This window comes from Pimephales promelas, chromosome 5 (genome assembly GCF_988280905.1).
Source record: "Pimephales promelas chromosome 5, fPimPro1.hap1.1, whole genome shotgun sequence".
NCBI classification, from domain to species: domain Eukaryota; kingdom Metazoa; phylum Chordata; class Actinopteri; order Cypriniformes; family Leuciscidae; genus Pimephales; species Pimephales promelas.
This window is the reverse complement of record NC_142773.1, coordinates 31,282,056-31,309,407: the sequence shown is the minus strand read 5'-3', so window position 1 is coordinate 31,309,407 and position 27,352 is coordinate 31,282,056. Positions and strand designations below refer to the sequence as shown.

The 27,352-nt window shown below is 37.4% G+C and overlaps 1 protein-coding gene across 3 annotated transcripts in view; it reads left to right on the top strand.

Annotated features, from left to right (window-relative positions):
* Positions 1 to 27,352, top strand: part of fndc3ba (fibronectin type III domain containing 3Ba) — a 130,370-nt gene that overhangs the window by 98,419 nt on the left and 4,599 nt on the right. For all 3 annotated transcript variants that reach the window (XM_039676756.2, XM_039676757.2, XM_039676759.2), the window contains 16 exons: positions 986 to 1,124; positions 1,356 to 1,409; positions 1,781 to 1,905; positions 4,416 to 4,590; positions 4,774 to 4,860; positions 7,298 to 7,436; positions 10,351 to 10,422; positions 10,878 to 10,996; positions 11,939 to 12,044; positions 12,741 to 12,913; positions 14,987 to 15,100; positions 15,218 to 15,367; positions 16,327 to 16,607; positions 19,397 to 19,612; positions 22,610 to 22,776; positions 22,898 to 23,025. In XM_039676756.2, coding sequence (XP_039532690.2) covers positions 986 to 1,124; positions 1,356 to 1,409; positions 1,781 to 1,905; positions 4,416 to 4,590; positions 4,774 to 4,860; positions 7,298 to 7,436; positions 10,351 to 10,422; positions 10,878 to 10,996; positions 11,939 to 12,044; positions 12,741 to 12,913; positions 14,987 to 15,100; positions 15,218 to 15,367; positions 16,327 to 16,607; positions 19,397 to 19,612; positions 22,610 to 22,776; positions 22,898 to 23,025 — 2,245 coding nt within the window. The remainder of the gene's footprint in view (positions 1 to 985; positions 1,125 to 1,355; positions 1,410 to 1,780; positions 1,906 to 4,415; positions 4,591 to 4,773; positions 4,861 to 7,297; positions 7,437 to 10,350; positions 10,423 to 10,877; positions 10,997 to 11,938; positions 12,045 to 12,740; positions 12,914 to 14,986; positions 15,101 to 15,217; positions 15,368 to 16,326; positions 16,608 to 19,396; positions 19,613 to 22,609; positions 22,777 to 22,897; positions 23,026 to 27,352) is intronic.

The following is a 27,352-nucleotide window of genomic DNA, read 5'->3' as shown; positions in this document are numbered from 1 at the left end:
AAGAACATGTGCTTATGAGTAGTTAAACTATTACTGTTATTAGAGCCCTTTATCCCAGAAATCCATGCTATTTCTGATGATCAGTATTGTCATTACAGTGATCCAGTTATCTGCAGATTTCTTTTTTTTACATAATCGAAGTTAACGTTAATGGAGTATAAGTCATAATTTTTTAACTTCTTCTTTTGTTTAATGACCTCGACTCTACCTGAATGTCCCTCTAATGGTCTGTCTGTTACCTGTTATTAATTGAGCCGAAAGTGCTGTGCATCACAGCGTTGGAAAGGTCAAGCTTAAATATGATGCATGTACTGGTCCTCAAAGAACCTTTCAAGCCCACATCTGCTGTACTCTTTGCAGCCAGGGATAGGCGATATCTGTTCTGTCACCGGGAGCTCTTGTTAATAGAGAATCCAGTGCTTGGAGTCGGTTTGTCTGGATCCTCATTAAAACGCATTGAAATTGTCAGCTGAATTTTCGGTTGACCTTTGAACCCTGGTAGCAGTGGGACTAGTGTCTGAATATATGTTCTGATTAAGGGATAGTGGGAGACTGTCTGTCTCTGCAGTCGGAATTTAACCCTGAACGTTCTAAGAGTGATTATTTGATCGCTCTTTATAAATCTGAGTGACCTGTTGGGAAATGGCACGTGTGGCCAGATTAATTCTGTCCCACCTTTTCCAGCACAGGAATAAGCGAAAAGTGAAGTAAAATGCTTTATGACTCTTTTTGTAAAAGCAATTTTCTAGAATTGTAAAAGCAATGTGCACTCAATCAGAAAATACATTGAAAAAGGCACAGCTGGTACTAGAAGGTCATGTATTTTATTACAGATAAAATGTACACCTCGAATGCACTACGTTTTTTTTCTTTGGAAAACACAAAAAGGTTATTTTTCCCCCTCACTGTTCCTGCTTTAAATGTAGTGTAGATAATTTTGAATGAACTATGCCTTCTAAATGTGTGTGTTGTTTGTCTTTCTCAGAGTGAATGCTGTTTGCAATTCTATGAAGGGTCCGTGCTCTGAGGTGGGGTCCTTCACCACCCACAGCAGTACCCCAGACTGCCCGCTGCCCCCTAAACTATCCCACCGCACAAAGAGCACGCTCACCCTACAGTGGAAGGTGAGACTGCGGTTTATCTCATACTTGTATGGAAGTTATCTGTTCATCAGACATATAGGACTAATTCTGTTAATTCTTCAATGAAGGTACATTTAAACTTAAAGGTGCTGTATGTAACCATTTTACTCTAGTAAAGCATAAAAATACCATAGCATGTTTCATAAATATCTGCAAACATATTAAGTTCATATTACTTCTAATTTGTTTCTTTTTATTTCTCTCCTCACTTAGGCACCAGTTGATAATGGATCGAAAATCACAAGTTACCTTTTAGAGTGGGATGAGGTATTTAATTTTTATTTATTTTTTTTGTTGTTAACAGGAAAGACTTTACAATTTTTGTTTTTAAATAATCATTAGCATTTGGTTTCTATTTACACTTTTTATTTTTATTTTTTTTGGCAAAAAGTCCTCCTTGTTGAATTGCAGTCAGCACTAATGACGCCTCTTTGAAATCAGCACGGTTCATTCACTCTGTTTAAAGATTCATATCTGAATGATGTCCCCACTTTCATCAAAGACCACAGCAGTCTGTTGTCACTCATACATTTCTCACTCCAGCCTTGATTGCAGTGGTTTTGAGAAGCTGAATGGCTTCAGTGATTTTATGCAGTGACTTGTACTGAATATATGTGTTATTCTACTTTATCTAATAGGGCAAAAAGACCAACAATTTCAGAGAATGTTACTTCGGAAGCCAAAGGCACTACAAACTCACTCATCTGTGTCCAGCTATGGCCTACACATTTCGGGTGGCGGCACGCAACGACATAGGAATGAGGTATCACTGCAGAAGCATATGCATGGACTTAGGTTGCTTTCACACTAGCACTTTTGCAGCGCACCCAGGTTCGATTGCCGTTAGATTTCGATTTGTTTGGATGATTTGAATGCTGTTTTTACACGGTACGGTTTGTGTAAACTCTGGTGTAGTTCGCTGCTGATATGAAAGCAACTGTACTAAATTGTGGAAGTGAACTGCTATTTATGACACATGATTTGATTAAAACGGTGTGTTTGTGCGTGTTCTTTCTCACTTAAGAACTTTTGCAGTACATTTGCGGCAGATTGACTCATGTGCCGTTATGTACTGACGCTTTGAAAACAAAACTGCAAGTTCAAAAACCAAAAAAGTTAGGTTAGCAACGCTATGAATTTTGCCACCTTCTCTTATATCGTTGTTACCAATCAACAAGAGTTAACGGCTATTGCTTTAATGATGCAAACGTACCGCTCAGTTCGGACCCAAATAATATAATTTGAACACAGTCCAGCGGGTGCAGAGGGAGGGAGGAGCATTAGAACTGCGGTTCGGACCAGGCAAATCAGAATCAAAGTGTGAAAGCACCTTTAAAAACAGACACACTTTTGCTCATTTTTGTTTGCGTACTCCCACTACACACCAGTGATGCGCGGGTCAATGTATAAACAACCCGCAACCGACCGACGTTTTCAGCTAACCGCCCGCAACTCGGACCGCAAAAAAAAGTATAAAAAAACATTGTACCCGACCCGCTTCCTGACCGCATTATTTAAAAGTAAATGCTCATGCCTCCATCTCTCTGCAGACTGTAGTGATCATCGCAGATATGGCCGGTTCGTGAACGAATCGTTCTTTTGAACCGGTTCTTTTTAGTGAACCGGTCGAATCAGTACACTCGAACTGAATCGTTCGAAACAGTTCGCGTCTTGCGTCAGTGCTGATCATAGAGGTGCTGATCCACAAGTTACTAAAGTTACTCACTTTCAGACATGCCTGAGTCGCCTCCGAATCGAAATAAATCAATATCCTGAATTCTATTTTACTCCAGTAACTCCAACAGTTCACTGAACCGAGACATGTTGGTGCCACTGTTGAGAGAAGTGAGCACGAGCAGCTGATGCTGCGCATAGATACTGCGTATACCGAACGCACAGGGACAGCGGTTCTCCAATCACTAGTAAAGAACCGAGAACTGTTTAGACTGAGCTTGTGTGTTATCTTCGTGCCAGTTATTCAGCCAATAATGTGTAGGGCTTTATATTTCATCAAAAATTGTGTCTAGTACTATATACAAATGTTTAATTGGCATCTTTTTTCAAACGACCCGACCGACCGCGACCCGAATATCATTAAAAACATTTTTGGATGACCCGTAACTGCGGGTAACCGCGGGTGACCGCAGGCACCCGCTCATTTCGGATCAACCCGCGCATCACTGCTACACACTAAAACACATTAACCTTTAGGCTTATATAGTATTTAGTATGGATTATGTGCAAGTTGGGATACAGCCAAAGATTCAAACATTGTTTGATTAACTATGATTTGAGATTTGAATTAGAAGGAAATATGAGTTGTCGTACAGGATGCATATTAAACTTTTTGTGTGTGACAAAACAATCCCATTATCCGTCTGTAATCTAATCCTATCACCATCCCTCAAGTCATAATGGAGGAGGAGAGCCATAAAGTCACCTTGATGCAGAAGAACAGACAGCCAATGGAGCATTCTCTCTCTCTATTTCTTCATCCCCCCCCCCCCTCCTTTTTTTTCTTTTTCTTTTTCTTTATAGATATCGCTCTATAGATATATAACATATTAAACCATAGAAAAAATATTTATACATAAGTTTTTTTTTCGGATATAATTCCGTTATTGAATATCTATAGAATATATCTATAAAACAAGTAATGTTTGGTCCAGTGGGCAGACATGTTAAGGGTCATCACTCTGAATACAGCACCATCCCTCGTCTCCTCCATCTCCTGACATTAATACCATAGACGCATTTGGAGAGTGAAGCAAGCAACACTGCTGAAATATGAGACTCCACCTCCAGCAAACCACCTTTCTCCCAGTCTAAATGGATATTTTTTATTACTTCCTTAACTGAAAGAAGCTCATTTAACATCTCCTGTTCCCCAGTGGCAGTTATAGAGACTCTCACCCAGTAAATACTGAGGGCTCTAGTAAACTTGTCACAACCAGTTAATTGGAAGAAACTAGATTTAAGGCCGCTATCGAGAGGAGAGGAAAACTATTCAAATTAAGTCAGCCTGCAAGTTATACATATTGGAGCTGTGTTAAAAATAATTCAAAGTGTCAGCTCTGCGAGGAATGCAAATGAACACAGCTTTTGCAATAAGATGTTGAGGCTTTTGCTAAGTTTATACAAATGACATTTACACGTCCTTCATTGAGGATTAAAAAAAAACCTGGAAAAACCCTCATTCCTAGCTGTTTTACAGCTTCCTTTATATGAGTGTGTGTGTATATATCATTTTCTGTCTCCTCTCTTGTTTGTCAGTGGCTTTAGTCCTGAGGTGGTCTTCTACACGACTGGAAGTCTGCCCCATTTGCCCCACGCTCCTCGGCTGGTGCGTGCCGGCATCACATGGATCACGCTGGAGTGGAGCCGGCCAGATGGCTGTACCGCAGAGGAGCCTGTCACATACAAGCTGGAGATCCAGGAAGAGAACATTGTACGTCATTTAGATGGCATGACTACACATACTCAAGTCCATACTTAAACTCCATGGCATTTGGTTGTGTTGGCAATTTTCAAAAAATATTTCAACCAGATATTTATGACATTTGACTCTTTCCCATCACTACTTGTGTAAAATGGTGACGTCAGTTCACTGTTTTTGTGCTCATTTCTGCAGGGAACAGAGTTTCACCCAAAGTACACTGGAGAAAACTTGACATGTACTGTAGAGGGCCTGAAGAGAAGCACGCAGTATAAATTCAGGGTGAGTGAATCCATATTTGTCGTCTTTTCACAATATCATAAATAAATATAGTGTGTGATGTACAAATTCATAAGTTTGATAAGTTCATAAGTAGACGTGTGTCATAAAAAAAATCAATCATAAAAATTTGCAAAATGTTTTAATTAATTATTTTGTTTAATACTGTTGAGTCCCTTTTGTGATGATCTCATCATCATTGTGGAACTTTGAAACATCAATGTGCAGAGCATACTGGGAATTGGGCTGCTTCACTGCTTAGGATAAGCCAAGGACTCCAAAATGTGTGCACATAAATTAAAAATCAAATAGTGTAGCATTTTCAGTTTTGGATTTTGAAGTGCAGTCAAATTTTGGCTCTCATCTGGTTAGGACATAACATATAGAGAATAATGACTAAATCTTTTAAAAATGATTCTGCAACAAAGAGAGCCTGTTCACTCGGCAGTCTCCGGGCAGCTGCAGTATATCTGGCATCCAAGACTAATGGGGGAATCCCGAAATCTCAAGAACTGCTTGCCGAACTCACAATTAAATAACACACTTCATATCAGCAAAAAAACATGGACATGTACTGTCCCATAAATCACGTTTCTTATTCTCAAATAGCGAGAAAAAAAACAATATTTTGAATGCGGGACTTATTCTGCCATATTGCAAGTTTCACTTTCTAAAATGGAAAAGAGGCCGCGCTTATGCATATATTGTTTATTTTTGCTTTTTTTTTTTGGCCAGCACTCTTAAAATAAATCAGAATATACATTGAGTGAAGCCTGCTAATCCTCATCCTCACTGAAGTTGCACTTTCTCCAATACAAGTAATACAAGTAAATATCTTTGTATATACTGTACAAAGTCTTTGTTCTGTGAGGAGTATGTAAACTTATTATGCTTAAAGCTTATTGATTTGGTATGATGTGTGAAATTAAAGATTGTTAGTTAAAAGAAAACCTCAATAAATATTAAAGAGGTGCATTTGTCTGTTTTTGTAGAGAAAAATGCTTTCTCTGAATTACTGGTCAAATATTGATTGCCAAGTCATAGTGACCTCATCATGTTTTGGTCAAGCATTTTTGTACTAGTTATCAGCTGTGACACATGCTCTTTACAGGCACACAGTGTTTTGTTTGTTGTGCAGGAAGATTGTTTGCGTTACAGGGACACCTGACAATTTAAGGCTAGAGTCATACATTGTTAATTACAATGGCAGCTAACTGATTTAACCTTTCTCTGTGCTCCACTGACTCATACCGCAGTTATTGTTTTTTTTTATCATCACAAACATTTTCTTCTGTCACCTTCATGTAGAGAACTCTCCTATCCAATTATGAGTGAACCGCAGCCCACGTTAAATGCTGCTGTAATGCAGTGACTGGCTTAAGTGCTTTCACAATTAATAGTAATTCCTCTGAATGGTGCGCACATCTCCCGGGTGTGAGTTTTTTTTTTTAAGTGAAGGCACCCATTAAAGCGGCAGGTGAAAGTAATGGGAGTGTGTAAATGTGTTATGTCATTACCTCTGTGGTTGTGATCCGTTGTTTGCGTACAGAAGCTCTTTAGTAGGCTGTTTGCAAAGGTTTCTATTTTGGGGATAATCGTACATATTATGTGCATGAACATGAGTCTAAATCAATAATCTAAAAAAAACACAGATTTTTTAAGAAAAAATAATAATAATGATTAAGAAAAAACAGTCCGATTTCTCAGTAATTTTATGATGTGCATCATGCATGTCTCTTATTTGCCAATTTTTGAAACTTGTACATTTTTTTGTAATGATTCTCTGACAAAAAAACTAAATATTCCTACACCTTTCATTTTTTTTTTCAATGTAAAAATTAGGGATTAATTAGGGAAAGTACCCAAGTACGATGATAATGAAAATACAATAGTTGTGATACTACTTTTATTTTATTTTTAAAGTAACTTTTTTCATATCTTTAAATGTAATACACATTTATAATGCTATATATTGTTCTATATTACTACCTTGTCAGTAAATTACAAAAAAGGAATTTCAAATACAACGGCTGAAGGAGTGACAGTAAATTTGACATCTTTCTCTCTTCTGGCCTACGTCAACAATCAATCTCTCGACATTTTTTTCCCTATTTTTGGTCGTGGATGGTCGAACTATCGCAGATTTTTATTTCTTTTGATGGGAATACAAAAGTGACATTTGCTGTCATCTCCCGTTCCCTGCTATAGAAGTTTACTATACTGTGACGACATCCATTTCTTAGAACACCAGAAATGTGAAAGGGTCCATTGCTCGTAGTTAGACTTGAAGATTTGAATGAAACCCATAAGTTAATGATATCTCAAATTATGAAATTTAACAAGAGTTCTTGAGCTATGATGTTAACTGGACAAAAAGGGTGGCAAAAAGCCATTACTGTACAGAATTAAGCCTCTCCTGTTTTGTTTTTGTGTCTTGCAGCTCATAGCCTCTAACTTGGAGGGCAGAAGCAGTCCCAGTGAGGTGCTGGTGTGTAACACTAGTCCAGACAAACCTGGACCCCCCTCCAGACCCTGCATCGTGGGCTCTATCAGACCCTACAGCTTCAGTGTCAAATGGGGTATGGCTGTTTGTGCAACAAAAATATTCAGTTGGAGTTGTTGCATTTGCTGAGTTGGGTTCTGGCTGTTTTATCTGTTTTGCATTTGAGCTCAAACTTTGGGGCTTAAATGAGCTTGAGCTTTAATCTTGGAAATTGAGAATAAATGTCAGAAAATATTTAATATTCTATCTACTGTATATAATATATGTAATCTATCAATCAATCAACTTTTATTTATATAGCTCAATAAAAGCAACAGTAGTTGGCCATTGTGCTGTACAAAACAAATAATAAAAGGAGTTTACATAAAAAACGCCAATCAGAAAAATTCAATATTCAAAATCAAGGACAGTTGTACGCCTATGAAAAGAGGTAGGTTTTTAACTTCGATTTGAAAACCGACTCTGTGGATAATAGTCTTAAGGATAGAAAAACGCTATTCCACAATTTTGGACCAACAATAGAACCGGTATTGCTTCAATCCTATCTGATGTGAGTCACAATACCCCTCATTTTGATGTCTTCCTTTGTGATGCGCTACTTGAGTTCTCCCACTTTCCAGTTTAGTTCTTTGTTTGCAGAGGAGAGTATGACGAGGCCTGCGGTTGTATTGTGCTCTCAGCATGATAAATGGCAATTTTGTTTCCCTGCAGTAATGAACCAAATGGTAGATTTTAGACAGCTGCAATGAACTTCAAAAGTGCAAATGCCAAAAATTTAGTTTAGACTCAAAGTATAGACTTGGAGAGTTTTTGCTCAGTCATACAACAGCATCATACAAATCTGAATACCTGAAGATCATGAGAAATAAAATGTTCCTTTCAATCTTTTTAAATATGAGTTATACTAGTATGTACAATACCCTGCTGTAGGTTTTGTTTTTAACAGTAGTAAAAGCTGGCCCCAAAAAAATCTTGTGAAACTGTAAATCACAAGAGTTTTTGTTTGTTTTTTTGTTTGTTTTTTTTGGTGCAAACAACATTACTAACATTTTAAGTGGAAAAATAAATAATTATATTGCTTTATATTGCTTCAAAATAATTTGATATTTCTTTATCTGTTATGTGCGGTACCCTATTGTACTCTTAAAGGAACACTCCGACTTTTTGGGACTTTAGCCTATTCACCTTACCCCCCAGAGTTAGATAAGTCCATACATACCTTTTTCATCTCCGTGCGTGCTATAAGTCTGTTTGACGCACCCACCGCTAGCCTAGCTTAGCACAAAGACTCGATGTGACTGGTTGCAGCTTTCATACTAATCCAAATGAGTGGCAAAATAACGCAAACGTTTTCCTATTTACATGTTGTGATTTGTATAGTCACATAATGTACAAATAACAAAGTCAAATGAGACACAGACATCTTTTAACCGTATAAAACCTGGGAACTATTCTCTGAAGGCGAAGCACTGCTACTTTGACGGCGTAATAACCGCATCACCGGAGACACGCTGTGGTGAGGAGCGGAGAGTTCGCTCGGTGTTTGGGTAATAGAGTCAGCAATTTATAAATAGTAAAAGCGTAGTTTAGAGTCATGGGTTTTCGCTCTATTGTAAATAGCTGCGACTGTAAACAGGGGAGGTAATACCATGTTTCACAGAATTCCAACTAAAAACGCTGACTGGATGAAGAAATGGCTAACTTACTCTGGATATTTATCCAAAAACACCATAAGATTATCAAGGGACATTATGTTTGCTCGGTACATTTCAATGAGGACGACTATTTTGAAAAAATGGAATTTGCCACACGGACCATAATGTGCTGAAGGATACGGCTATCCCATCGATAGCACAGACAGGACAAGTGGATCACCTGCAGCTGAGGTAAGTGTTCCGTTATGTTTTTAGATGACCTACTGTAACAGTGCCTTTAGCCAGAGCTAATGTAACGTTAGTGACACTATTATATGATTAGGGTATGAATATGTTTTTATCTTGATGCGGTGCGGACGCGCTTGGGAAAAAAAAAAATGAGCGCGTTCACCGCGTTGAACTTGCACCCTGCGCGCGGTGCGCCTAGTAGCCTAAATTTGAAATAACCATGGAAATAACGAACTTGAGCGTGCAAAAGGGTACGATAGGCTGTGAGTTCATTGTGCAAAAACAATTTGTGCTATTACTTTCCCCTTATTCTATCCTAGTAATGCAATACTGTATATTATATAGGCTACTGTTGAATACATTTGGTTCAGCTAATAAATTGCATTTAAAATATATTGATTCCTGTAATAATAATTATTTATTCATGTGATATTTATAAATCTGGGTGCGTTTTTGGTTGGAAATCAATGAAACATGGTACTGTATTAACCTGGTCTCCCCTGTTTATTGTCACAGCTCATACAATAAAGCAAACACCCATGATAAACTATGCTTTTCTATCTAACGTTAGTAATTGCTGACTCTTTATTCCAACGCTGAGCGAAGCGAACTCTCTGCTCCTCGTCACGGTGCGTCTCAGGTGATTGTTATCACTCTGCCCAAGTAGCAGTGCTTCCCCTTCAGAAAATATAGTATTTATACGGTCAAAAGATGTCTGTGTCTCATATGGCCTTGATATTTGCACACTCTGTGACTATACAAACCACAACATGTAAATAGGAAAACGTTTGCGTTATTTTGTCACTCATTTGGATTAGTATGAAAGCTGCAACCATTCACATCCAGTCTTTGTGCTAAGCTAGGCTAGCGGTGGGTGCGTCAAACAGACTTATAGCACGCACGGAGATGAAAAAGGTATGTATGGACTTATCTAACTCTGGGGGGTAAGGTGAATAGGCTAAAGTCCCAAAAAGTCGGAGTGTTCCTTTAAATAACAGCTAGTATTCAGTCACTGTTGTTTGGGTACTTTTGTATGCATTTTACGGTAAGGACATCTCCATATATGTGTGTATATTATATAAATCCAGTCTGCATGTCACACTACAGATCCTCCACAAGACAACGGAGGTTCAGAAATCTTAAAATACCTCTTGGAGATTTCAGAAGGAAATTCTGATGGTATGTATTAATGTATATGTAATTGTGTTCTTCACTGTCATTCACCATCTTCCTGCATGTTTAATTATGTTTTGTCCTTGGTTAATTACATCTCAATTTTTTTATTTCAAATCTTTTTCCATCTAGAAGCTTTTTTTCCCCTTTTTCACGTAACATTTTTTTTTTTAGAAAAACACAAAATAATTCCGTAATTAATCTTCTTGTGTTCTCACGCTGTCCCATCTGTACTTCTATTCTTACACAGTCACTTCATTAGTGCTGTCAGAGCTTCTATTTCTCTAAAAAGGAATTTCATATAGCCATAAATACTGAATGCTTGAATGTTCATTGATACCTATGTGTTTTATCTCACCATGGATTAATTAAACTTTGGGAACAGTTGAGGGTTTGCATTGATAACTGACTGAGTAATTTCCCTGCAAATGTTAAACTCTATGACGCCTTGTACTCGGCAGCCAATCAGTGGGACATTGCATACAGTGGGCCTTCCACAGAGTGTGAGTGTGAGGATTTAAAACCCGGCACAATGTACAGACTTCGCACCTGCAGCATCAGCACAGGTGGCCATAGCCAGGTAACTCAAATATATTACAACAGCTGTACACCACATCGGTCCAAATGGACTCGTCAGAAATAGAAAGCATGAGAGACTATAGCTGTATATTTGTAGGAAAAAGAAAAAGTATGTGGATTTTAATTCACAATAATATAGAAACAGACGATAACTATTTTTAATAATTAATTTTAATAGATAATTTTTCTGTTTATTGAACACACAATTTAAATAGTCAGTGCAGAGTGAAAAAAGTACGGATTTGACTCAGAATTAACTACAGAATTAACTTCCATTAACCTTTTCTAATGTAACTGTGGTACACAAAGTTCAGGGGAGATGTTCAAACTGTGTTAGCAGTAAATTAAATCAAAACATATCATTGCTTGTTTTGATGTTGTGACTTTTGATTGCATTTTATTACATTTTATGGCCTAATTGTGTATAAATTCAGTCCTAAATGCACTATGTACTCTACTGTACAAATGTTTGAGGTAGATAAGGTTAATATTCTTGAAAGATGTCTCGGATGCCCATAAAGACTGTAGTTATTTAATCAAAAATATTACAAACCAAAATAACTGTTAATTTATTCCTGTGATGATGGCAAAGTCACTCCTGTCTTCAGTGTCCAATGATCCTTCAGAAATCATTCTAATATGCTGATTTGGTGCTTAAGAAACATTTCTTATTATTATCCATGTTAAAAACACTTGTGCTGCCTAATATTTTTGTGGAAACCATAATACATTTTTTCCAGGATTCTTTGATGTGCAGCATTTATTTGAAATAGACAAAGGCCTTTGCTGTTATTATTGGCCAATATAATGTGTCCTTTCTAAATAAAAGTATCAATCTTTTTTTTTTTTATCTTACTGACCTCAAACTTTTGAACGGAAGTATAAATTACATACTTTTTGCTGCAATTATAGATACATAATTGTTATGCTTGTGTCCTTGCAGTGCTCTGAGAGTCTGCCTGTGCGCACACTATCTGTAGCTCCAGGACGTTGCCAGCCTCCCAGAATTGTGGGTAAAGCCAAGCACAAAGAAGTGCACTTACGATGGGGTAAGATTCTGAATACGTAAACTCTATCCTTCCAATACATCACACTTCTGAGAGTTTTTCATTCCTTAGTCTCCATTTCATATTCACATTTGTGCTTTTATACAAAACAATATACAATGTATTCAAGGTACATTTTTAGGACAACTTCCTTGGAAATCAAACCCACACTAACACAATGCTGCATCAGTTACAAGATCAAGAAACATTATTAAGTTGGTAATTTACATTGTCAATTTACATCACATTTCACCAAGCCACTCTGTGGCAATCCACAAAATTAAACCCTTTTGTCATATCCAGAAACAGCATATGATCAACTTTCCCACCATGTTTGCTACATATCCTCAATGTACACATATTTTCCAGTAGTAGACTAGAATGACTCCCTTAGAAGTGCACTTGACTCATTGACTTCCTGTGCCAGATCTATCGGTAGGTAGTTAATAGCTAAAGGCTGTAGCGGGAGTGAGTTAAGTTCTGGATCTGTGAAGCTGCTGATTCCAGACTTTCTAAGTGAACACTTTGGATTCAGGCTTTTGGACAAGAAACTTTGAATTGAAATTGTGAAGATTGGTAAAGCTTGATATTACAAAGAAGTGGCCAAATCTGCTATGTCTTAGAAAAACTTAAACAAAGATGAATTGAACCTGTAATTTCTGTGGTACTGAAGTGCTTTGTTTCTGTCCCTCGTCTCAGACTGTCCCTCCTCAGAGGGGGCATGTGAGGTGAATGAGTACAGTTTGGAAATGAGGGAGGGAGAGTCAGAGCCCACCGAGGTCTATCACGGCTCTGATCTGGAGTGCACCGTGGGCAGTCTGCTTCCCGGCGCCACCTACAGCTTTCGTCTGCGTGCTGCCAACGAGGCAGGGGTGAGTGCTCAACAATTCAATAATCAAATTGTGATTCTTCATTTGTTTTCTAAAGCACCACCACTAATAATAATAATGCAAAAAATAAATTAAAGCTGCAGTCCGTAGCTTTTTTGGGTTAAATATTATCCAAAATACATAATACACAAAACTCTCTGCTTGCCTTAGCTCGATTTAAAACAGTAAGCTTGTAATAATGTTTTTAATTCCAGTGGTACTGGTGGATTTCAGCGGGAGATTTGAGCATGTCTTTGTGTCATTACGTCACATCTGTACACAAAAAGGAGGAGTCTCGGCTAGTATAAGCTATATTGTGTGTGAGGATGTTGGAGGTGGAGATTTATAGCCTTTTCTCACTGCACTTGATTTAATTAAACTTATCAATTTGATGGCGGATCCAGAAAGGTTTAAACGACAATCACCAGTGATTCACACACTGTAAAATGCAAAAGACTTTGTTCGGACTTCGGAGTGGCTACAGAAAAAAAGAGACTGCAACCGGCCCATGCGAAAACAAAGATATATATCAGAAGGTCATTACATGTAGTCACGCAATGCTGACGTTATTAACATTAACAATTTGAGAACAAAGTATAATTCGCACAGCTTTGCGTGATATGATAAGCGATATTTACTGTAAATTCAATCAGCGCAATTTACTGCAATGTCAGAACCAGTACAAAAGTGGATGTTACTTGTTCAGATTACATATTCCAGTGAAAATTATTATGTTGGTCATACTTTCAAAAAGAATAATCTGGGATTCTGAATGCCAGTATCAACACCAGCGTGGTGAATGACAGCCGTACACCCTCCTCAAACGTGTTCATCCACGCTGTGCCTTGTCGAAGTACAACTGGCATAGAGTTAATAACTCTGCGAAAAACTGCAGTTGCAGATTTCAAACAGAGATGGCGACAGAGAAAAAACTGCATATTGCAGCTTTAAAAAAAAACATGCAGAAATTAATTGACTGCTCTAATTGACTAGTCAGTTGTTAGACAACCATCCTGATCTATCCCTACCATAACGCACTTCAGGCTCAGTTTTCAGTTAATCACAGCAGTTCTTCTGTTTATCGCATGAATCGTCTAAACCAGCCAATCATTATTTGAATCCATTTGGAATTAGAGGAACCAGTCTAATTCTAATTATGGCATAAAACGTTGAAATTGAAGTTTTATTGAGATAAAAAGTCGAAATGGAGATTTAAGTCATAAATGACGTCATAATTATGACAGTTTTTTAAGCAAAATTAAGCAATACTTAGTCAATAATGACCTGTCAATTCCACTTGTACAATACAATACAATACAATATTTTGATAAATTGATTATTTTTAATGTCCTGTGCATTATTTTTCTTATTTTTTATTTTTTTCTGCTTTGTACAGCACTTTGTACAGCACCTGACTGTTTTTAAATGTGCTCTATAAATAAATATTGTATTGTAATTCCACTTGTCAAATTGATTGTCTCAATTTCAACAGCTAATGTCATTATTTTAACTTTGTATTGTACTACAGTACATTTTTATTTTTTATAGTTTTACTTTTTAACATTTTTTATCTAATAATTACGACTTTTTAGTCTCTTAGAATGACTTACAGTACGTGTATATACTATGTCAATGATTTCTCCTTGATTCTTCTCTCAATATGCTCAATGTTCAATCCAGCAGTGTTCAGGAAGGCAGAGGTCTTTTTTTCGCTTTATCTTGTTCTTTGTTTGATTTAAGTAGTTTCCTGTTTCTTTTGCAGGAGTGTTAATACAGCATTTCAGAGTTAGCTCTTGAGCCAGAAGACTGAATTTAATTATTTTCATTGTTTACTTTTCATTGTTTGTGTGAGGCAAACTCCCAAAAGTGAGGAATCGATGCGTCTCGTATCCGATTGCGCTACTGGAAACATGCTTTGATTTCACAAGGGTGTAATGCAAGATTGGCCCGGTCTTAAGTGTTTTATTTGTTTTTCACATTGTATCCTGATAGAAATACACCTATGAGACATTTCATGTCATGTATTGAATATTAATTTGCTCTCTCTCTCTCTTTCTCTTTCTCATTTGCTCACAGTATGGGCTGTTCTCTGAACCAACAGAAATAACAACCGCAGCTGGTCCTCCCAGCCAATGTGCGGCCCCATCCCTCACCTTAATGTCCAATACCTGTGTGCTGGTCGGCTGGGAGGTAATTTATTATTTTTTATAGATCATACATTAACACATTCAACAAAGAAATAATGTCAGTATTGATGGTCAGATGAGCTGAAGTACAAGCAATCAGCCAATAATTTGACTCTTTCAGAGTCCAGAGAGCTCAGGGGCCGACATCTCTGAGTACCGTCTGGAGTGGGGCCGAGAGGAAGAGCCCATGGAGCTGATCTACTGCGGCCCTGACACGCAGTGTGAGATCTCAGACCTGACACCTGCAACTCATTACTACTGCAGACTACAGGTATTACTGTCACTGGAGGGTTCATTTACACCATGTTTATTGTTCAACAACTCCTTTACAGTGTGGAACAATTTATTGCTCTCTAAAATGCACCTTTCTTACACTTTCATAACGCCTTTTTAATTGTATTAGAAATGTCCTGTGATTTTGACTTGATTTGTAATGAATGATATTGCTATAGTGATATGAGAAGGTGCAGTCCCCTTAGGAGTAATGGTTTTATTAACACTTTTACATGGCTGCGGTGTGTCGCTCTGCTGCAGCCTCACGACTCAAACCAAAAATTAGAAAAGTTGGATTAACTTTGGAAAGACATTTGTGCCATGCGTAACATATTAGGGATTTGCTCTTGGCTATTTTAGCCCATTTAATTATGACTAGAGTAGTAAAAGTATGACAGGAAAAGTTGAAAAGAACAAGGAAAGTTGCCGCTTCATTAACTGCATCATCTTGCGCACTGAGGCCGTAAAAAGGTTCCTGTCATTATGCTTTAAATAAATGAGCTTGTGACAGTCATTTCGAGATGATACTATAATGCCGAAGATTAACAGCATAATGATCTCCGTAATAATTTTCATTTATTAGGAAATATTGTCATGCAGCTCAAAATGATATACAGAAACAGAACAAAATGAATAACTCTTAATTTTTAGGTGACATTTATTCTTACTGCACAAGAAATCACATTAGTGCTGTCAGTGGATTTAATGATTTAATTGTGATTAATACAATATTTTTTTTTAGGGAAAGGAAACTAATTACCACGCCTAAGTGTAATTATGTTTGGCAATGTGTCATTTGCTGTAATTTTTTAGAAATCACACTGAAGTGAATAAAATGTCATAATGTAAATAAATGTCAAAAACCTTGAACCTTATTAAATATCAATTTAATTTATTGACAGCCCTAAAACAAATATTTTTGTATAAGCAAGTTAAACCTTGTCCCTCTCTTTAAAGGCGGTGAATCAAGCAGGTGCAGGACCGTACAGCGAGCACACAAGCTGTCAGACCCCTGCCACCGTTCCCGACCCGGTCTCAGTGTTGTGTGTACTTGAGCACGATGCCACAGATTGCGGCGTCTACTCACCTTCCACATGTCTGGCTTTGAAATGGGACGAGCCCTGCAACAATGGAGAGGAGATAAGGTCCTACACTCTTAAACTGGGAGAGCAGCTCATCAGCTTGGGCACCAGCACCTGCCATGTGCTGCAGAACCTCCAGCCTGACAGTGAATACAGGTGTGTACATACACACTTAAACAAACAACCATGAACCATTCAGACACCTCCACTAAATCACATTTATCTGCTGATTTGCATAAGCACTCTGTGATATGGGACAACAGTCTTAACTAATAACCACTTAGCTTACCGATCCAAATCTGTGTCCTGCTGGGAGTAGTTACGCTCCATCTCGGGTCTCATTTGCATTCAGCAATGTTGTCCATTTCAGCGAAGCGTGACGCCACAACCACGTCACCCCGCTGCATGTTTCCTCCCCCTGCCCAGGAGGACAGTGGGTAAACAACAGAGTGTTAATGATGCTAATCGGTAGCTAATGAAAGGAGAAGGCCGGAGGGCAGATTTTGTGTGTGTGTCTAGGAAATGGTGTCCATAACAGGACATCTATCCCTGCATGAGGCCACCACTGTGCACATTGAAGTGTCTCCATCTGACAGCTTATGCAACCCATGTTTTTGTCTGAGAGCTTTGATTATAGACTTTAAATTAGAGATCTGCTTGGGGATGATGATTATTATTATTTTTTTCACTTTCATCCCACTGGGTCTTGCAGATTTTTACTTTGTCCACCTGCTTCCCATTTAATGCTTTTCTTCTTGCTTACTCCCTCTAAATTTATACTACTGTTCAGAAGTTTGGGGTCAAGTAAATGAATACTTGTAATCAGCAAGGTCACATTAAATCGATCAAGTGTGACCATAATAACTTTTGGAATGATTCAAAAGGTTTCCATTTCAAATAAATGTTCTTTTGAACTTTCAATTAATAAAAGAATCTTGTATGTCAACACTGAAAACAATAGAAATGTTTCTTGAGCAGCAAATCAGCATATTAGAATGATTTCTGAAGGATCATGTGACACTGAAGACTGGAGTATTGGTGCTTACATTTGAGAATATATGAAAATACAGGTATTTTAAATTGTAATATTTTAGAATATGACTGTTGTACTGAATTTGTTATCAAATAAGAGACTTTCCAAAAAATCTTACCAACCCCAAACTTTTGAACGGTAGTGAATGTTACAGTATTACCATTTTTCCCCAGGTGTCTCAAATTTGTTGTCATGAAGCTCATTCTCAATAATATTTTGTTGGATTTCCTCTCGGTTAGCGTTCTTCTTTTTTTGTCATTGATTTGCTTTTTGGAGTATTTAAAAAAAAAAAGAAAACTGACGGCACGCATCCACTCACAGATTTCATTATCTGATACCAGGCTATTTCAGTAATCTCCTGCCAGTGTTCTGACTGACCTAATGGCAGTGTAACCTCAGAGAAAGGCAGCTTCTTTGGATAAGCAGGAGAAATAACAATGTTCAGTATATTTAATACCTCATATTCACACAAATGGGTTAAGGTTTTAATGTTTAGCTTAAAACAGATTTGCTTAAGTGATCAGTGACCTCAAGTAATATAGAATCTCAAATATTAATTCTCATTGATTCAGATGTCTTCAAACCTGCTCGTCTTCAGGATCTCTTGAAAATCACAAGCTGATATACACTTTGCAGCGCAGTGGATCTCCAGGAGGGTTGAAGACGTTTATGTCATCATAATTTAGTTCCAGGTCAAAAATTAAGAGCGGTTTTTGAATCTCCATTTAAGACTTTTGAACCACACTGTACTGTATGTGAATCATGAACCATTTTTTTTGGCCAGACCTGGTGTGAAGCAGGCTGTACGGCCGTTTGATCGCTCTTAGATCGATTATATCTTTTGTCATTAGGGGCGTAGAGACTAATGAAATCTTGTGAAAGGTTAAAGTATGTTTGGTTTTCACTTAAATGTCAACCTAACAGTCTGGTGTTGTGGGAGAGCTGCTGTTAATTCCAGTCCAGACTCCCCAACCCTCCAATTTGTTTTTAAACCCAGAAATCGATTTTGGTTCCATTTGATTTAATAACACGACAAGGCATTATCCTTGAATGATGGGCTCCTACCCAAAGCACTTTCAACCGACAAATATAAATTTGATTGAGCTTAGCAAGGGGAGAGTTAAGGAAGTTCTTTGCATCCTCAAGTGAGTTTGACATAGCGTGATGTCGCAGTGTGAGCAAGAGATCGACTGCATTTCATTTCATATCAAGGTTGTGTCAGGTGAAGCTACAGATTACTGTGTAAAATGAGAAGTAAAACATTATTTTGGTTTTGCTACAGTCATCCAAGTTTTAATATTTTGTTTAGTATCATGACTCAAAGTAAATTTTTTTCCCCTTTTGTCCTTAGTGCAATCAGTCTTAGAAATAACTAAGAGATTTTATTTATATAATTTGATTAAAGTGTCTATAGCAGATTTTGTATGTTTGTTGTGCCATGGAAATGCCATGAAGTGTTACACGTGGTTAACAGCAAAACTACGATACATCTGTGGGCCTGTTGAACCCCCCTGCACTCCATCCATACATGCATATTCAGATGAAGCTGCTCGTTTGATTGTGTCTGCCTGCCTATTGCGTGAATGTCCGCTGTAAATGGAGGGGAATGTTGTGGTTTTAACACATGCACATGAATCAGTGTAGTGTAATGACTCACACATTTGCTCTGTTATAGTTATTTCTGGACAGAAATTCTACAAAAATAACCATGTGATAATGCCTGGTGGTCCGTTTGATTTAAAAAGTTTACTTTTACATAACATGAGGAAGTCCACTGCTCACTGATATCAGCAAAAATATAAATGGCGTATCTCTAGCAGTATTTCTACCGTTGCACCGTTTATACAGGTAAAATTGCCTGGCCCTAAAGATCACCTGATGTACATGTAAATGAGACTCTCTGTGCTGTCAGTCTGCAGATTCAAGCAGTTAATGAGATTGGTGCTGGTCCCCTCTGCCCTCCCCTGCTGGCCCGCACCAGGCCTCTGCCACCTGTCCCTCCCCGACTGGAGTGCACTGCTGCAGGACCCCAGAGCCTCAAACTCAAGTGGGGAGACAGCAGCAATGCCAAGAGCCTGCTTGGAGAAGAGATGGTCTACAACTTACAGATGGAGGACAAGAACAGGAGGTCAGTTCATTTCAATCACACATCATGAATAGCAATAAAGGCACCGCTAAAAGAAAAATTGAATTCATTTTGAGAGCACACTGTGAGCAATGAAGTAATTTAGTCAAGGTGAAATGTCATTAGATGGCAGCAATATTTTTTTAACATTTTACTTTTTTATATAAGGGTTTTAGGTCTTACTGTTATAGATGTACCTGTAGATTGGTCAGGTCACTAGATTTTGAAGCTACCCAAGTTTCAGTTTGGCCTAGTTTAATTGTAACTGTTGATTGTTTTCCTTGGCAGAGTGGCATGTTGGCAGTATTTGTGAGTGGGCAACTGGCCTGACAGATGGGCATTTAATAGATAATATAATGAATTCCCCAACCAACACTGTCAAAAATCCTTTTAGTGTTAGACTAGTTAATTTACTAATTATTTTGATGGTTCTCTTTAGCCAGTAACTGTTTTGTTTCAAATGGAGCAAGCATTTATCTTCACCAAAAATGCAGCAAGGGTAGTTTATATGGTTTACATAAACAGTACCATTTAAAGGAATAGTTCACCCTAAAATTAAAATTCTGTCATTAATTACTCACCCTCTTGTTGTTCCAAACCCATATGACCGTCGGTAATTTAAGATATTTTTAATGAAATTAATGAATTGGTTGAATTTAATTAAACTTTACTTACAAAATATTAATCTCCAACAAAGCACCATGATGCATGCGTAGAGCAGACGTTGTTGTGAAAGTACATTTGGAGATGAATATTTTGAAAATAAGTTATGTTAACTAAATGTTAACTTTTCTGATGTCGACCAAAAAACCCTTGGCGGTTGACCGATCGAGCGCCGGAAGTGACAGTGGAAACGCGGCTATTGAGGCTTTTCTGGCATTCAGTTGATTGTGTTTTATTCTGTGCAGAGACTGGAAGTCGCAAAATGAAACGTCATAGTCATAAACAAAGGACTATCAATTTGTAGCATAATGTCCCCTTGACTTTGTGTCTATGTTCTGATCAAATTATAGTGATAAGCATATTTACTAAAGGCCTAAGATCCAATTGCCATCATCAGTGTGCATTAGAGTTTGGTAAATGTTTTTTTCTCTTTTTGTTTTTTGAGTATTTGCTATGGTAACAATGATTGATTCAGCTGCTTAATCAAAATTAGATGCCAACTGCGCAATCGAGAGAGTCTTGATTCGGCATGGCTCTGAAATGACTATTACACATTTTAGTTCTGTTCAGATTACCATAGTAACCACAGATGTACTATCCAATCCATCAAACGGAAAATAAAAGATATTATCAGACCACTTCTCTATGAACAATCTTCTTTTTGAAATAATTTCTTTTGGATTTTATTTTATAATTCCAAAGGTGATCTGTTGGAGCTGGATCTTAACAAGTTTGATGTTTAGTGCTATTCCTTCATATGCACATAAAGAACCCTTGGTAGGACCCTTGGCAAAATTCCAAAATAGACCAGCCTTGGATGAAAAGAGCTTGAAGAGGAGGGTTTGAAAGGCTTCCATGAGAATATTAAGCATAAACTGCAGGTCACTGGTCTGTTACCTTGATCTAATTTGTCTGATGTCAAGCTGGCAGGAATCTTGACATTGGCAAAATACCCGTGGAAGCAGTCATTAAATAGCAGCTGTTGCTTTGTTCTCTGTTTTGACCTGAGGTGTTTGTGCATTAGACGGATGGTGTTGCACTACGACAGGACATGGCATGAGGATACCCAGAGCTCTCTGCCAGTACCAGAAATTTCCTCCTAATTTATTGTAATTGGAACCACAAAAGGTTCAATTAAATGTTAAATGTCTGGGGCTAGTTTATAATGTCATTGTGTCCTTTTTTTGTCTTAGAAATACACAAATGGGCAGAAAAGGGCATTTTGGTTTGTGGTTTTATTGACATTTTTGTGGTTTTATTATATATATATATATATCTTCTCGGCTAGTAGGCTATATTGAGTCATTACGTCACATCTGTACACATAAAGAAGGAGTCTCGGCTAGTATAAGCTATATTGTGTGTGAGGATGCTGAAGGTGGAGATTTATAGCCTTTTCTCACAGCACTTGATATAGTTAAACTTATCATTTTAATCCAGAACGGTCAAACGACAATCACCAGTGACAACAGATTCACCCATTGCAAAATACAAAAGACTTTGGATTGTTTGGAAAAAGAGACTGCAACCGGCCCATGCGAAAGCACGGATAAATATGTGAAGGGCTTTAAATGTAGTTCACACAATTCTGAAGTTGTTAACATGAACAATTTGAGAACAAAGTATAATTTGCGTGGTTTTGCATGATATGATTAACGATCGTTAGATTTAATCAGCGTGATTTACTGCAATGCTTTTTTTTAGTTAGTTGGTCAGAAGAACAAAAGTTAGTTACTTGTTCAGATGACATTTTATAGGGTAAAAATTCTTATGTTGGTCATACTTCCAAAAAGTATAATCTATAATTCCGAATGACAGTATCCACCATAGACTGTAAAAAAAAAACAGACAGCCGCACATTCTCATTAAAACATTGTGTTCATCTGCGCTGTGCCGTGCCGGGGTACAACTCAAGTAAAGTTGAGAATTTCGGCGAATAACTGCAATTGCAGATTTTGAACAGAGATGGCGACAAAGAGGAAAAACTGTGGACTGCAGCTTTAAGTATCCTGAAACTAAATGTATTACGATATTCACAAAAATATTAACACCACAACTGTTTTCAGCATTGATGATAGTAAGAAATATTTCTTGAGCAGTAAATCAGCATATTAGAATTATTTGAAGACCGGAGTAATGGTGCTGAAAATTCAGCTTTGCCATCACAGGAATTAATTACATTTTAAAATCTATTATATTAGAAAGCATTTATTTAAAATTGTAATATTATTTGACAATATTACTGTTTTTACTGGATTTTTGGTCAAATAAATGCAGTCTTGGTGAGCATAAGAGACTTTTAAAAAAACAATAACATAAATAAAATGTGTGTTTTAGGTTTGTCACAATTTACAGAGGCCCAAGCCACACGTATAAGGTACAGAGACTAAGTGAGTCGAGCAGCTACTGTCTCAGGATTCAAGCTGTGAGCGAGGCAGGAGAAGGGTTTTTCTCTGAAATACACACCTTCCATACCACCAAATCTGTTCCTCCAGCTCTCAAGGGTAAAGTATTCTTGTACAATAACATCAACATATTGCTTCATGCCAGATATATGCTCATTTACTGGATGGGTACTTATTGTTTGTTTATATAGCTAAACTAAACTTGTATTTTATCCTTTAGCTCCTAAAGTGGTACAGTTGGAAGGGAATGTGTGTGAGGTCAGCTGGGAGAGCATTCCACCAATGAGAGGAGACCCCATCATCTACATCCTACAGGTGCTGGTGGCCAGAGAATCCGAATACAAACAGGTGAGATTTCATTGTTCAAATCTGAATTGTATATAGATTAGGACTATCGATTAGCCAGTGATCGGAAACATCTTCACATTCTCTTTACTTATCTCATTTGCTTTAAAAGTAGCTTGTGTATTTTTTCCCAACTGTGATGGGAGAATTTTTGTATTAAAGTAGACAAATGAGTTAGCATTGTTAAATTTGAACCCCCTTTTAGATTTTGTAAAATTGCTTTTAGTTTAAGACATCCATTTAGTTTTTTTTCTCTAATTTGACATTATTAACTTTTTTTATTAATATTTCCATAGCTTTGACAAAGGCTATGACTAACACCAGCACTATGACGATGTAAAATGCATGAAGTTTCATGCTACTCTTTGCAGTGCATTGCTATTCAAGGAAAGGTAAAGGGATATGGGATATGTCATCCCCACAGACTGAGTCTGAGATAAGACTAGAATATTAGGTTTGTGTTCTCCACCTGAGACTGCCGCGGATGCCACTGATGGCTTGATAGGGACTAACAACCAGCTCATCTATCATTCTTGATAAAATTGAAGGAAACAACCAGCCACATTTGAAAACATATTTTCTTTTGCATTTTTGTGGTTATTTTTTAATTGAAAATGATAACTCTATTAAACATAACAGGTATTTACACCAATCCTTATACAGTATAGCTCAATTAACACAAAATATGTGTAAACTTTTGAACAGGATGCTTGTTCTTAATATTGTATGTTGCCTCTTTAAGCGTCAATGACTGTTTGCCCAGTTACACTTTATTTTAACTTCAGACATTCTACTAACTATAAGTAACTTTCCAACTACATGTCAACTAAATTTCATTAAAAGTATGAAATTTACGTTTTGCTGCTAGAGGTCGCTTATTCAGAAAAAGGTATAGCTTGATGATTACGCAGTTACACTGACGTGCTGCTCAAATGCTGCTCACGCTTGCAGTGTGTAACAGCCGTAAGGCTGCATTGAAAGGTAACTTCGCGTCTACAGCCATGTTGGTATAAACAAACTGCCTGTATAAACAAAGTATAAACTGTATAACTAGTAGCTGTATTAACTGTATAAACAAAGTTGTACTTGTACCTGCTTTCGGGTACTTTTTTTTGTATCACCTCCGGCAAGGTTCTGAGTGAGGCTATGGTGAGCTGAGCAGGTATCAAAATGTGACGTGAAAACAATGATTGCTGATTGGTCAAAGAGAATCGTCACCATTCACTGCGTCATCATTGCACGTGCCAGATGGAGTATCCAGAATCCCCGCCATTTTTAAATAGTTTGGCCAGAGATAGTTACTAAACTTACTACTATTATTATGGCAGCTAGGAAGAATACGGTGCAGACTTTCCTTTGTTTGGTTGCCGAAGAGAGGATCCAGCGAGAGCTTGATAGGGCAACGAGGAACGAAAGGCGTCGCTATGACGACCAGGTACTATTTGTGGCGGTACTGGAGGTCGAGTTGAGTCGCTACTGGTAATGGAAAAGCGCCATTAGTAGACTGTTGGGTTAGACAGTAGAATAAGTTGGCATGTACTTGCAAAGTTTCTTATAGTCTGTCTGTTAGTGTTAACAGAAATTAAGCAGTCTACTAATTCTCTAATGACAGTTAGTTGACATGTAGTTTGCAAAGTTACCTATAGAATGCCAAAATTGGACTCGAAATACTGTAACCTTTTGTGATAGTTGTGTTTCAGTCACAGAGGGAGGGTTATTATTATTCACAGCACATATTTTTGTCAATTCTGTTACAAATGTGCTGTCATTTTACATTTAATGGCCACATTAGTAGATAAGCCGGTGAATCAAAATCCACTGAGCATTGAGCGACTCTGAAGGCCATGAGGTCTCTCCGTGGAGTTCTGCATGACCGCTTCTGTCATGACCAGAGCAAGCCAATCAGATCCCTTTCTTCTCTCATATATTTCTCTGCTAGGGCCGAGAGCACGGTCTAATGTAGCTGGCATGGTTCCTATTACTGTGCTAATGTGTGCCTCGTCCTGTCAGCTGTTAAAATGTATGCGATTCAGGAGCGGGTTGTTTGTATGGAAAGAGAAGTGAGAGTTTAATGGCTGCAGATGCTGTGTTCTGTTTGCTCTGCTTCTGATGCTTCTGTGTGAGTATCTCAATTTCACCAGCTTATTCCACTATATAAAACCCGTCAAAGTTATAGCCAGAGCAGGGATCCAGCATAAATCCCGTCTACATCTCAGAACATTTTCACCCAGCTTAACTGTGCATGTTCACTATACATTACTGAATTGAAATCATGTAAGCACAGACATCTTGCCATTTAATGTTAAAGCTAGTTACAATTTTGCAGTGGTGGAGGAAGTACTGAATCTCAGTACTTAAGTAAAAGTAGAAATAACCAGATAAATATTTACTTTAGTAAAAGTAGAAGTAACACAATGACAACCATACTTAAGTAAAAAGTACCTGATTTTAAATGTACTTTAAGTATTAAAAGTGCTTGCATAACAATTGATTCTCTTAATGACTATTTTCTAATGATTAATAAAACATTTAATTCTAACTCATTCAACCTAATACTCCTATAATGATGTTCAATAATGATGGAAAAAAATGTCACCATTTCTGAAACAAGCTTGCAATTAGGCAATATAAACCATGCTCATCCTTACTATATGTTAATAACTATGTTTGGCAGTAAACGCGATTAATTTATGGTGTAATTCTGAACCTCTTGGCTTGCCATAATCCTAACCAAACGTATATTACACACGTTTCCTATGCACGTAAAAACAAATTTTCGCGTATAAATTGCACGATAAACACACTGCGTGCGAGACGCATTTAGTTGATGTATCTATGGCAACCAAACGTCACTGGTGAGACAAAAGTGCAACGAACGGACGGTCAGATTACGTTTTGGCCGGGGAAAAACTGATCAGAAAATGTAACAGAAGTTGTAGAAATGTAGTGGAGTAGAAAGCATAATAATTGCTGCAAAATGTAACGAAGTAAAAGTAAAAAGTATGCACTATTTATTCTACTTAAGTAAAGTAAAGATACGTGAAAAATGTACTTAAGTAAAGTAACAAAGTATTTGTACTTCGTTACATTCCACCACTGCAATTTTGGCTTATAATAATGGGAGATAAAAGAATTCTGCACTTTTTTTAAGTTAGTTTAGGAATCACCATATTATAATGTACAGTGTGGATATTCGTTTTGAGATTTGATTAAGATTGCGTTTAACAGTATTTCTTTTTTTAGTGATTTTTTAGATTACAGTAGTTTGAGCAACAGATAATGTGAAGAGTAATCTAATTGAAAACAGATGTTTAGTGATGAGAAATCTTCATGTGCTGTTGTATGGAAATGTCAGCACTCATGTGTATTTAATTCATTTCATTTTTTTTTATTTTATTTCATTTGTTCTATCAGATTCAGCTTGTTTTTAGTTTTATTTCGTCTGCTCATGAGTAATTTGGCTTGTTTTTGTCAACTTTCGCCATTCACGAACAACTTCTATTAAGTTTATATTTTTCAATGCATTATGCGGAGGGACAATGCATTATGCGGCGGGTTTTCAAAAGTCTGGTTTGCACTTCTGATTTTCCACTTGGAAATCAAATGTTTAGTCCTCTCTGATCAGTTTTTGTACAGCCTCATGCTGTGCCATACATCTGGAATAAACAATGAAGGTCTTAATATTTAGCTCCTGGCTTTGCTGTGCTATTAGAGCTGCATGGTGACATGAAACTTGCGGCGGGCACGTAGGGATTTTTCTCCATTTCCTTTGTGTCAACAAATGAAAATGTGTCCATAATCTTAGCAGTGAGTAAGGAAGGTTACAAATTGTGGGCGGCTTTCCAGTGAAATTGAACCGCTGTTGTTTGGCAACCAAAAGCAGCCACATGTGAAAAGCCTCATGCATAGTAAGTGCTCTGTTTTATGTCAGTTCCCCACACATGACCTATTCTGCATTTTAATCAGACCTCCGATGTTTCATGTTAGTTTCAGCATATCATGCATGTACTGTAGTCTAATAGACCCCTTTTGCGCCAACATCACAGTTACGTCACGTTGGAGGCAAAACAAAGTGAAAACTGGAGGCGGCCAATACAAACCAGCACAGATTCGGCTACATAATAAGGAGCTTAAATTACTTTTATTATAATTATTAAATATCTTCTTATTGTGTTGTTTGGTGCAAGTATCAATGAAAAATGAATATGTTGTGTCTGGACTTTTTATTTCTAGAAAACATTCACATGATTAAAATCGCACCGTAATGTTACTCTTTACATTGTCGTCTTCTCTGCCCTGGCTAGGCAGAACTGCAGATCGTACACACAAA